Consider the following 12,757-nt stretch of genomic DNA (forward strand, 5'->3'; position numbering starts at 1 on the left):
CCTTTTGGATCCTCGGGATTTTTTAAAATTTTCATTGCTCAAATAATAATAATGAACATATATACACAGGAAATGTGTGTGTATATATACAGTATATATGTGTGTGTGTGTATATATATATATATATATATATATATATATATATAATGAAAATGAAAAAATTACAAAATGGCCCCCGCATGCTTTCATTTTTCAGTGTGACACCCCTGCTTTAGCATGTTTCTAAAAATATAATCACATGAAAACAGAGAACAGGATAATTTACCATAAATATTACCATAATAATAATAATAGAAAATAAAAAGACAAACATACAGAAAACATGAAATAATACAATAAATAATATAATATAACAACATGAAAAAGATTTAAGTGGCCTTTGCATCCTTAAATGTGTCTGTCTGTATTGTTCGGTGGAAAAATGTTTGACACTTCTGTCTAAAACACTCTAGGCTACAATAAAATTGGCAACATGTTTTGGGAAAAAATGTTTAGCAACTGAAAAGAAAATTAGGGATGCACAATATTTTTTTTCCAAGCCAATACGATGCAGATAAGTTCCTGCTTCTCAAAACCGATACAATAACTTATATCGATTATATTTCAAATGGGGATTTAAGTGTAGTTTGGGCACACCGCCTTTCTTTGGGCTGACTTCTTTTTTCCATTGTCTGCAGAATGAAACAGTGAAGAAGTCCCACACGGTCGACGCCATGTTTGTTTAAAATGAAGTTGACTTGTACAGCATGACAAGGTGGGAGAAAAGGAGCACTTGGTTTGCTCATCCTAACTCAACTACAGCATAGTACGGGTCATCTCCACTCATTGGAGCATTCAACACCAATTTATATACATGCTTTATATTTATTTGTGTTATTTTTTTATTTAAAAAAAACAAATAAATAATATAGATTTTTTTTTTAAATAATTCTTCAGCGTTTCTTTTTTTTGTGTTGTATTTATCTCGATGACGTCACAAATCCTCATACTGGTCCGATGTTTATTGTACACCCCTAAAAAAATAATCATTACATTTCTCTTAACGCGTCTTGCAGTTGAAAGTTTCACTAAGAAGCAAAAGAGGAGCAAAAGATGACCTGGAGTTGCAGGAAGGGGATGTTGAAGAACCTGTGCAGATATTTCAGGCCAAAGCCGTTCCTCATGGAAGACTCAGCATAGTGGATGTACGATGAGCCCACTGGCCTGGAAAACACAATTTTTTTAGACTTATCTTGGAGTATTCGATGAATAAATGTACAAAACCCAAAACCAGTGAAGTTAGTACATTGCGTAAATGGTACATAAAGACAGTATGCAATGATTTGCAAATACTTTTCAACTTATATTCAATTGAATGGACTGCAAAGACAAGAAACTTAACGTTCAAACTGGTAAACTTTGTTATTTTTTGCAAATATTATTTGGAATTTGATGCCTACAACATGTCTCAAAAAAGCTGGCACAAGTGGCAAAAAAAGACAGAGAAAGTTGAGGAATGCTCATCAAACACTTATTTGGAACATCCCACAGGTGAACAGGCTAATTGGGAACAGGTGGGTGCCATGATTGGGTATAAAAGCAGCTTCCATGAAATGCTCAGTCATTCACAAACAAGGATGGGGCGAGGGTCACCACTTTGTCAACAAATACGTAAGCAAATTGTCCAACAGTTTAAGAACAACATTTCTCAACGAGCTATTGCAAGGAATTTAGGGAATTCACCATCTACGGTCCGTAATATCATCAAAAGGTTCAGAGAATCTGGAGAAATCACTGCATGACCTTCGATCCCTTAGGCCATGGGTGTCAAACTGTGGCCCGCGGGCCAAATTTGGCCCGCCGTGTACTTTCACTTGGCCCGTGAGGCGATAACAAATTAACACTAGAGCTGGCCCGCCGATCATATTCAGCGGCGCTGCCGCGGTACACCGCTAATTCTCATACTTGCCAAACCTCCCGGGAGACTCCCAAATTCCAGTGCCACTCACGAGAATTGTAACGTCCCCTTTTCGTACAGTCCAACAAGAGCTGGCCCAGTAACATAATATGTGCGGCTTAGGCACGCACACATGAGTGAATGCAACGCATACTTGATCAACAGCGATACAAGTTACACTGAGGGTGCCAGTATAAAAAAACTTTAACATTGTTAGAAATATACGCCACACTGTGAACCCACACCAAACAAGAATGACAAACACATTTTGGGAGAACATCCGCACAGTAACACAATATAAACACAACAGAACAAATACCCAGAACTGTTTGCAGCAGTAACTCTTCCGGGACACTACAAGGTGTGTGTGACGGGTGTGTTATATCAACTAAAGCCCACACTTAAAGTTTCCACGTGCTAGATTGAATCTATTGAAAAAGTTATTTAATAAGAAGCCAAAAGTGCAAAAACAGTAATGTTCGTGTTGGAGGAGTTGTGAATGAATGAAATATGAAATCCGTGCTGCAGTCTGCAGGTGTACCTAATGTTGTGGCCCAGCAGCGACTGCAGCACGGATTTCATATTTCATTCATTCACAACTCTTCCAACACGAACATTGTTGTTTAAATAGATTCAATCTTGCACGTGGAAATTTTAAGTGTGGGCTTTAGTTGATATAACACTCCCGTCAGGTGGTGCATTCTACGCCGGGGGTGCATTATCCGGCACAACACCTGAAGAGTCAGTGCTGCAAAGGGTTCTGGGTATTTGTTCTGTTGTGTTTATGTTGTGTTACTGTGCGGATGTTCTCCCAAAATGTGTTTGTCATTCTTGTTTGGTGTGGATTCACAGTGTGGCGCATATTTCTAACAATGTTAAAGTTGCGTATACAGCCACTCTCAGTGTAAACTGTATCGCTGTTGATGAAGTATGCTTTGCATTTACGTGTGTGCGCGTACAGAAGCCGCTCATATAATTGTGACTGGGCGGGCACGTTGTTAGAAGGGATGAAAAGCGGATGTGATGTCAGCTCGTAGAGGACGTTAAAAGCAGTGCCTGTAAGGCACGCCCCCAAGACTGTGGAATACGAGAAATAATGACTGATGAACACCTTGTTCGATAATGAAGGTTGCTTCAGCTCAAAGCCTGAGCCCCGACATTAATGAACTAGCATCCAAGAAAAGATGTCAGGTATCTGGCTTGGGCACATCAGAGTAGATCAGTATGTTGCAAACTGAGCCGTTTAAAGTCCTGAATGGTTGGTTTATTCATTATTTTATTTTCAAATGTATTAGCCTGTGGAAAAAGTTAATGTTGATATTTACCTCAGAAGGCTGCGAATAGAAAAGAGGCATTCAATTTTTGTTTAAATTGTATTTGATATGCCATTGATATTTTTTAATTTTTATTATTATTATTTGAAACTCGATATTGCATGTCACTATAAAGTTATATAAGCCTTGCTTGTTCAATATTTAATGCAAAACTTGTTTGGGTCCCTATTAAAAGGTTAATTTGTTCAACCTTTGTTCAGTTTTTTAATTTTGGCCCACTCTGTATTTGAGTTTGACACCCCTGCCTTAGGCGGTACTGCATCAAAAAGCGACATCAGTGTGTAAAGGATATCACCACATGGGCTCAGGAACACTTTAGAAAACCACTGTCAATAACTACAGTTTGTCGCTACATCTGTAAGTGCAAGTTAAAACTCTACTATGCAAAGCCAAAGCGATTTATCAACAAAACCCAGAAACGCCGCTGGCTTCGCTGGGCCCGAGCTCATCTATGATGGACTGATGCAAAGTGGAAAAGTGTTCTGTGGTCTGACGAGTCCACATTTCAAATTGTTTTTGGAAACTGTGGACGTTGTGTCCTCCAGAACAAAGAGGAAAAGAACCATCCGGACTGTCCTAGGCGCAAAGTTGAAAAGCCAGCATCTGTGATGGTATGGGGGTGTATTAGTGCCCAAGGCATGGGTAACTTACACATCTGTGAAGGCACCATTGATGCTGAAAGGTACATACAGGTTTTGGAGCAACATATGTTGCCATCCAAGCAACGTTATCATGGACACCCCTGCTTATTTCAGCAGGACAATGGCAAGCCACATTCTGCCTGTGTTACAACAGCGTGGCTTCGTAGTAAAAGAGTGCATGTACTCGACTGGCCTGTCTGTAGTCCAGACCTGTCTCCGATTGAAAATGTGTGGCGCATTACGAAGCATACAATACGACAACAGAGACGCCGGACTGTTTAACAACTTAAGCTGTACAACAAGCAAGAATGGGAAAGTGACTCACCTGTTCAGTCCGGCGATCAGGTCTCTGATATCGTCAGGCAGGATGACTCGGTGCTCTCCCATGTCTCTGTGGTTCCCCAACACACACACTGGTATGTGAGTAGGTACTTTGGGAAGTTCTCTTACGATGTAGTTAAATGTCCTGCAAAAAAAATAAAAAAAAGGGGGTGTGAGGAATGATGAACTGAGTTTGTTCAGTCTATGGAGCCCAAGACCTATTAGTACAAAGACGGAACAGAAGGAGATGGAATGAAACCTCCATGGTTTGGTCTTTGGTCCACAGAGAACATGTGTGTCATATCTACAAACCTGACTTGGTTTTATTTGTGTGATGTAACCAGAAACAAGAACCTCCATCACTCAGGCTCTTGACTTTTTACAAGTTGCTTTACAGGCTTGCTTATTTGATCTTAAATTGGTTTTAAATACAGATAAAAGCAAGCTTTTGGTTTTCTCTCATTCCAAATATTCTAACATCAAAAGGAAACCTATAGAGCAGGTCTTACATTACAAGTACTTGGCTTTTACTCTCGACCAGGAGCTTTCATTTAAAGCCCACATGAACAACTTGGTCTCTAAGCTTTGGGTGAAGCTTGGATTCTTTTATAGAAATAAAAACTGCTGCTCTCTTAAGGTCAAAAAGAAACTGGTGACAGGGACTATCTTGCCCGTAATTGATTTGTTCCTGGCTGTATGTGAAGACTTATCTCCATATATAAACACATTGTGTATCATCATTGACATTGACTATCATTTATGAGGCTCTTTGAGGTTGAACAACATCATAAATAAAAACAAATAAAATACAACAACAATTAAATAACACGGAAGACCACACAATTCATGTCGAATTAAGGGCCAGAAAATAAAATTAGGTTATAAGACAACTTAAAACTGGGTTTCTCAAACGTTTTTCACCAAGTACCACCTCAGAAAACACTTTGCTCCCAAAGTAGCACCATAATGACCAACATTAAACCTAAGTATTCATTAAAAACAAGTGTATTCAACAAGTGTATATACACACATATATATATATATATATATATATATATATATATATATATATATATGTATATATATACATACATACATACATACATATACACTATTATTTAATTGATGTATCTATTTGCAATGCTATTAATTGAATTACTTTGTATTTATTTTTTTTGGATCAGCACAGTTGTGTTATTGATAGTGCTAAATAAATTAAGTGGATTGGATACTGCAGCATTATTGCAGATCACGTCTCATACCACTGCTTGGTAATGTCAAACATCATGACCACTCCGTTGCAGTTCTTGTACACGTCCAGGAACTCCGCATCAAGGGCCACCTCGTCCGACTGCAAGAGATGACACGGTGTTAGCACAGATGATTATTGTGCATTTCCAACAGCCTGCTCCGCCTCGTCTTATGACCGGGCTCTCTCTGAACACGAGGCAGTCATGTGATATGCATTACCTCCTGCGGCTCATTCTCCAGTTTCAGATTGTCACCTCGCTTTTTGCCTTTGCCTGAAAGAAGAAACCACAAGCATTACTTTCTGTTGTTTGTGAACTGAATGATAATGTAATTCGGCCATGTCCACACGAACACAGTTTCAAAAACGCATATTTGGGGTTAAAAGGATCTCCATCTACACAAGTGTGGTTTCAAAACTGTCTATACACACACAAACACATACACCTGCTGTCATGCGCATTTTGTCCAATCACAAGCCTGAAAAAAGTAGCAATAGCTGACTTGGTGGCATTACACCTCCTATTGTGTTTATTTTGATATACGAGACATACAATGACATGCACATTAACTTTAAAACCAGCCTGCCGGTACACAGAGCCCTGGGAACATTATTAAAGAGCGAATGCACGCCTGTGCTGCTGAAACCCGACACTTATAGAATTATAACGTGTTTAGCAACATGCTGATGTATTACATGTGCAGTTAAGTGTACATTATTTCTAAAATCAGCACGCACTAACCAGCCAAGGAAACCCTTTTGCATGTTTGAGGGCCTAAATAAAGCGCACGGACGTGCGTGTGCCGCTGCAAAATACTTGTGGAATTATAAAGCACTTAATCATCGATATAGTTATATATTACATGTGCAATGAAGTGTATATTGTCTTTAACATCTGTACACGCTACAAGGAGGACGCTACATCATGTTTTTTTTTAGTTGCTTGGTGGCTTTTTACACGTGTGCACGGTCCATCTACAAAAATGGAAGCAAGACACGCAAGTTAACTTCATGATTTGTCGTTAAATAAGGACTAAGAACATAAGATAATGGTGCACCTTTCTTATGACAGTGCAAAAAGTCTTACTTGTCAAAGTTGTCCCATGGAGGTTCGACAGCGATCGTATCCAAAACAGCTGACTGTCATTAGAGCTGGCGGTGTCGCAAAGCCCATTTTGATGCGTCTTTTTTATTAATGTTGAGTGAAATAGCAGCATGTTTACGTTTAAACTAGGGTTGACCTGATACCAACGCCAAAATGTATATCGATACTTTGATACTTTTCCAAATAAGGGGAACTACGAAAAAGTGTAAATTTTGGCTTTATTTTAACAGAAATACAAAACCCAAAACCAGTGAAGTTGGCACGTTGTGTAAGTGGTAAATAAAAACAGAATGCAATGATTTGCAAATCCTTTTCAACCTATATTCAATTGAATAGACTGCAAAGACAAGATATTTAATGTTCCAACTGAGAAACATATTTTTTCTTTGCAAATAATCATTAACTTAGAATTTAATGGCAGCAACACATTGCAAAAAAGTTGGCACAGGGGCATTTTTACCACTGTGTTACATGGCCTTTCCTTTTAACAACACTCAGTAAACGTTTGGGAAATGCGGAGACCAATTTTTTAAGCTTTTCATGTGGAATTCTTTCCCATTCTTGCTTGATGTACAGCTTAAGTTGTTCAACCGTCCAGGGTCTGCGTTGTGGTATTTTATGCTTCATATTGCGCCATACATTTTCAATGGGAGACAGGTCTGGACTACAGGCAAGCCAGTCTAGTACTCGCACTCTTTTACCATGAAGCCACGCTGTTGTAACACGTGGCTTGGCATTGTCTCGCTGAAATAAGCAGGGGCGTCCATGGTAACGTTGCTTGGATGGCAACATATGCTGCTCCAAAACCTGTATGTACCTTTCAGCATTAATGGTGCCTTCACAGATGTGTAAGTTACCCATGCCTTGGGCACTAATACACCCCCATACCATCACAGATGCTGGCTTTTGAACTTTGCGCCTAGAACAATCCGAATGGTTATTTTCCTCTTTGTTACACGACGTCCACAGTTTCCACTTTATATCAGTCCATCTTAGATGAGTTCGGGCGACAGCAAAGCCAGCGGCGTTCTGGGTGTTGTTGATAAATGGCTTTGGCTGTGCATAGTAGAGTTTTAACTTGCACTTACAGATGTAGCGACCAACTGTAGTTACTGACAGTGGTTTTCTGAAGTGTTCCTGAGCCCATGTGGTGATATCCTTTACACACTGATGTCGCTTTTTGATGCAGTACCGCCTGAGGGATCCAAGGTCACAGGCATTCAATGTTACGTGCAGTGATTTCTCCAGATTCTCTGAACCTTTTGATGATATTACAGACCTTAGATGGCGAAATCCCTAAATTCCTTGCAATAGCTCGTTGAGAAATGTTGTTCTTAAACTGTTCGACAATTTGCTCACACATTTGTTGACAAAATGGTGACCCTCGCCCCATCCTTGTTTGTCAATGGCTGAGCATTTTATGGAAGCTGTTTTTATACTCAATCATGGCACCCACCTGTTCCCAATTAGCCTGTTCATCTGTGGGATGTGTAGGTGTTTGATGAGCATTCCTCACCTTTCTGTCTTTTTTACCACTTGTGCTAGCTTTTTTGAAACATGTTACAGGCATCAAATTCCAAATGAGCTAATATTTGAAAAAATAAAGTTTTCCATTCCGAACGTTAAGTATCTTGTCTTTGCAGTCTATTCAATTGAATAGAAGTTGAAAAGGATTTGCAAATCACTGTATTCTGTTTTTATTTACCATTTACACAACGTGCCAACTTTTTTGGGTTTGTACAATACAATAAACATATATGTTTCCTATTGCACTTAAAGAACCATTTTAGAAGGTTAAAATATAAATGAAAGGGCATTAAACACATTGTGTGTTCTTGTCGCACTCAAAGAACAATTAAACATTTTTCATATTACATATATTCTGTTATAATCAAGGATTAGATGAGAATATAATAAAAAAAAAGCCTTATTGACATTATACTAAATGCTTCATGATTTATACTTGCCACTCCTGGTTTGTGCTTTAAGAACAATACAATTATTAGTAAGTACTAAATCAATCAATCAATCGATGTTTACTTATATAGCCCTAAATCACGAGTGTCTCAAAGGGCTGCACAAGCCAAAACTAAAAATAAAACTATGGATAAATGTACCCAGATAAGCCATGTAGCAGGTAAAACACACACTTGTTAAAGATAAAACACAAATTGTGGCAATTTGTTACCAAATTCAGTCATTTCACTTGCACTAGTTGACGTTAGATGGGCGGTCCTAACTTGGATAATATTTGGCATCAAGCCAAGCAGCTGTGTGCACGTCTACGCATCTACATGTTATGTATCTACATGTTACGCAGCTACATGTGCACAACAGAGGAGCTGGTTAACTTAAGTGAGTGGCGTAAAGTATGTGTGTTTGCGAGAATGTCAACTTGTCGTCTGAGTGACGTCGGTGAGTGAGTGGGTGAGCAAAGAGAGAGAGCGGTAGCGCATGCACTGCGTAATAGAGTGATGAACGGGTACGGTTGTGCTTTCAAAACTAATAATAAAGCAACCAGATTGTCACACAGCGGCGGTCGCAAATTCTGACCGGAAAGCTGAGCTTAGCAGACCCAGGGTAAAGTGAAGGGTGTTACCCCCGACGAAAACATCTGCCCTGGAAGGAACGTCTCCCCAGTGCTCCTCGACTAGACGAACAGCTGTACAGGTGTAACAACTACATTATTACCTGTCACTCTTTATAACTCCTTGTGTAGATCTGAATGCTTATTATTTAGATGTTGACCTAAGTTTGAAGCAAAGGTGCTAATACTAATCGCCACATTTGGTGAGGCGTGTTTTAAAGCAACACTTGAAGCGCGACTCTTCCTTGTCTAAAACGTCACCTTTATCGTTAGTTTTGAAGCCCAAATACCTCCATATTGTACTTCACCACCCTCTTTATTAACCAGTAGAATTTTCGTTTTATGCCATTCTTCCTCTCCAAGATGTTCTTGCTTGTATGCACTTTGTGTGTGCGTTTTGACACACTCAACATCATGCGCCTCGCCTCGGCTCTGTAGTCACCGCAACACAGCGGCATTCAGATGAAAGAATGGCACCGGTACTACTCAAAGACAGTATAGTACGATTTCAATCGATTAGTATCGCGTTACTTTATTAGTACCAGTATACCGAACAACCCTAGTATATACATGCAGTAAGTTCTCTTATAGTGTATTTGAAGGCAGCAAAGCAGTGTTGTTGAGCTTTGGAACTGACAGCGCACAACAGTGACGACAAGTCTCCGTACACGCAAACGCTAAGCGGAGAGTTTTGGAAATGTACACTTTGGCCAGCGTTTGCAAAAGTCTGCGTTTTTAAAGACAAACTTATGTGTTTGCAGATGGACAAGAGGCCTAAACCCAGAGGTAAGTATGCGTTTATTTAGTATCCCTGTTCGTGTGGACATGGCCTCAAAGTTAGCGCAAGCAGAGCTACGGACTTTTGTTATTGACACATGTTATGCTTGAAGGGGTGAGGACAATAACTTTGACAATAAGTCTGTATTCCTCACCACTGGCAAGACAGTCCGGAACAATAACAACCTTTATCTGGAACAGTATCAGTCTTTTCCTTCGGATTTAAAACTCCTTCCAACAATCTACAGAGCCTTTCAAATGAACTCAAAGACATTCAAAAGTTTTGTTTCCATGATTCTTCCTCAAAAATTCCTTCAAAAAAACTCTCCCACCGGTCTTTCTTTGCTTTGAAGCTGCATCCACTATGATACATTCTTGGTAGTAGCATCATGTTCGTAGTGCAATCCAAGTTCGTTACTTGATGCTGTCTGCTATTTAAAGACCAAATTAAGAACTTTCAATTTCGCTTGATTTTGGCGGCGCCAGTGGACCAAAGCGATAGTTTTTGCCAGAAGAAGACCACAATTCCCATGAGGGCTAGCGCATACAGCGCCAAACCGACATGATGCCCGCTGTAAAATTAGGTCTCTAATGGCTATGCTGATGTTAAATAGCAGACACCATCAAGAAATTATCTTAGATTGCGCTACAAACATGACGCTACTACCAAGACTGTATTTGGGCAGATGCAGGTCCGAAGCAAAGAAACACAGGCGGGAGTGTTTTTTTCCGAGGAAGTAGTGTGGTGGCTGTTTATTGCCACCACGCAAATTTCTGATAGCTAACATTAGCATTAGCATTTTCATTTGAGCATGGAAAGTCACTTACTAGTTGAGCAGGAACAGAACCAAGGCAGCATTGGTCTGAAATCCCTCGTCTTTGAGCTCACGCCAGCGAGTGAAAGCCGGGACAATGTTGATCCTTGACTGTCCTTTTATCCTGGTAACCTCCGATTTTTTTTCTGTCTCCTCAGACAAAACTTTTCGATTCTTTGGTAGTTTTGGAGCTTTGGCCATTCTAGCAATAATTGCACATAGGCATTCTTCTTCTTCTAGTTTTTTGGCGGCACGGAGGCGTTCGCATCGACTTGCGTAAAGCAAGTCAGCATATTTATAATTTTTTGTGTGCCTCCTCAAAGTGGCAAAATGCCAGTGAGAGCGATACAGACCCCCTCAGGCCACGACAGAGGTGTCATTTAAATAGTTGTAAGTTATGACAATATTTTATGAAGGTTGAAAAATTACTTAGTGCTACTTTAACATCAGCATAGCCATTAGAGACGTTATATTTGTAACCTGTGTCAATATTACAGCGGACATCAGGTACTACAGAGCTAGGATGTTAACTTCTAAGGAGCCGCAGATGCCTTGTTTTGGTGTGACGTCATAGGGTCAACCGTAAAAGCAATACATTTATCCGCGCTAAAATAAAATAAGCGCCACCCGATGTACAAGAGACACATGACGTATGACCGATAGTAGCAATTAGGGCTGCAACAACTAATCGATTAAATCGATCATAAAAATAGTTGGCGATTAATTTAGTCATCGATTCGTTGGATCTATGCTATGCGCATGCGCAGAGGCTACTTTTTTTTATTTTTATTTTTTTTTATAAACCTTTATTTAGAAACTGCAACATTTACAAACAGCTGTGAAACAATAATCAAAATAAGTATGGTGCCAGTATGTTGTTTTCTTTTCAATAAAATACTGGAAAGGATAGAAATTTAGTTTGTCTCTTTTATCCGATTATTAATCAAAGTAATAATCGACAGATTAATCGATTTTCAAATGAGTTGTTAGTTGCAGCCCGAGTAGCAATAGAGAGTATGCATAGACACTATTGGAGGAATCAGACTAATTGAGTGCATGGAAACGTAGGGACTGACTTGTGTTGTGATCAGGCGCTGATACAAAGTTAGGAGTAGAAACAAAGGTGTCAGTATATCAGAGTACATCTCAAACACAGCAACAAACATCTCAAGTTAGAATGTAGCCACACGACAGAGCCACTGCACACACGTGTCGAGCTTCTACACACTACGCTGGCGCTCACCTACACCTTCATCAACAGGATATTTTTGGCCTGGGATGAGTGCGTGGGGTTCAGAGAAGAAACAGATGAGTGAGGACAGGAAAGGCGTGACGGGTCATGAGGCGTCATGAGATAGTTAGTGTGATCCGTGGCCATGAGGTTGGCCTCAACACCATCTTTGATACAGTTTTTGTGCTTCTGGCTTACCTTTGTCCACCACGTCCCACACCTCCACCTTGACCACGTCATCTGTAGCTGAGGGACACACAGGACGTTCAATCATCCCAGTCTTGTACACAGCACTATTCTAGTACACACAGGAGACTAATATTTACAAGGCTACTGTAAGGAGCATGGAAGTCAAGCTAGGTGTGATTTACCGTGATACGGAGCCACTGGAGTGAACGAGAAGGTAATAAAAGGTACGTGTAAACGTGCATACATGACCAGAAACCAAGGAAAGACGTGGCCGTGCAATGACCAGGCTGTTGCTTACTTTTGTAGTTCCAATGGATGCTTGTGGCTTGGATCTCCTGGGTAGGAAGGTACTCCTCCACAAACTTCTTGCCCTGCAGTCGATACCATAAAGTGCTCTTTCCAGTGTTTCGATCTCCCCGGATGACGATTTTCACTGGGAAAGAGTACATCAGCAGACTGACGTGAACCCATTAGCCATGACACTTTAGGTGTGTTCAACCATTCATTCATCTATCTGTGGCAGTACAAAGCCCTAGCGATTGTCAAGACCAGTGGTGCCCAAACGTTTTGCC

At 40.1% G+C, this 12,757-nt stretch overlaps 1 protein-coding gene across 3 annotated transcripts in view; it reads right to left on the reverse strand.

The window, feature by feature from the left end:
* Positions 1–12,757, reverse strand: part of rabl6b (RAB, member RAS oncogene family-like 6b) — a 48,567-nt gene that overhangs the window by 19,706 nt on the left and 16,104 nt on the right. For all 3 annotated transcript variants that reach the window (XM_061980508.1, XM_061980506.1, XM_061980507.1), the window contains exons 4-9: positions 12,484–12,618; positions 12,195–12,242; positions 5,703–5,755; positions 5,495–5,583; positions 4,237–4,377; positions 1,098–1,203 (exon numbers count right to left, since the gene is read on the reverse strand). In XM_061980508.1, coding sequence (XP_061836492.1) covers positions 1,098–1,203; positions 4,237–4,377; positions 5,495–5,583; positions 5,703–5,755; positions 12,195–12,242; positions 12,484–12,618 — 572 coding nt within the window. The remainder of the gene's footprint in view (positions 1–1,097; positions 1,204–4,236; positions 4,378–5,494; positions 5,584–5,702; positions 5,756–12,194; positions 12,243–12,483; positions 12,619–12,757) is intronic.

The sequence above is a fragment of the Nerophis lumbriciformis genome, linkage group LG20 (assembly GCF_033978685.3).
Source record: "Nerophis lumbriciformis linkage group LG20, RoL_Nlum_v2.1, whole genome shotgun sequence".
Lineage (NCBI taxonomy): Eukaryota > Metazoa > Chordata > Actinopteri > Syngnathiformes > Syngnathidae > Nerophis > Nerophis lumbriciformis.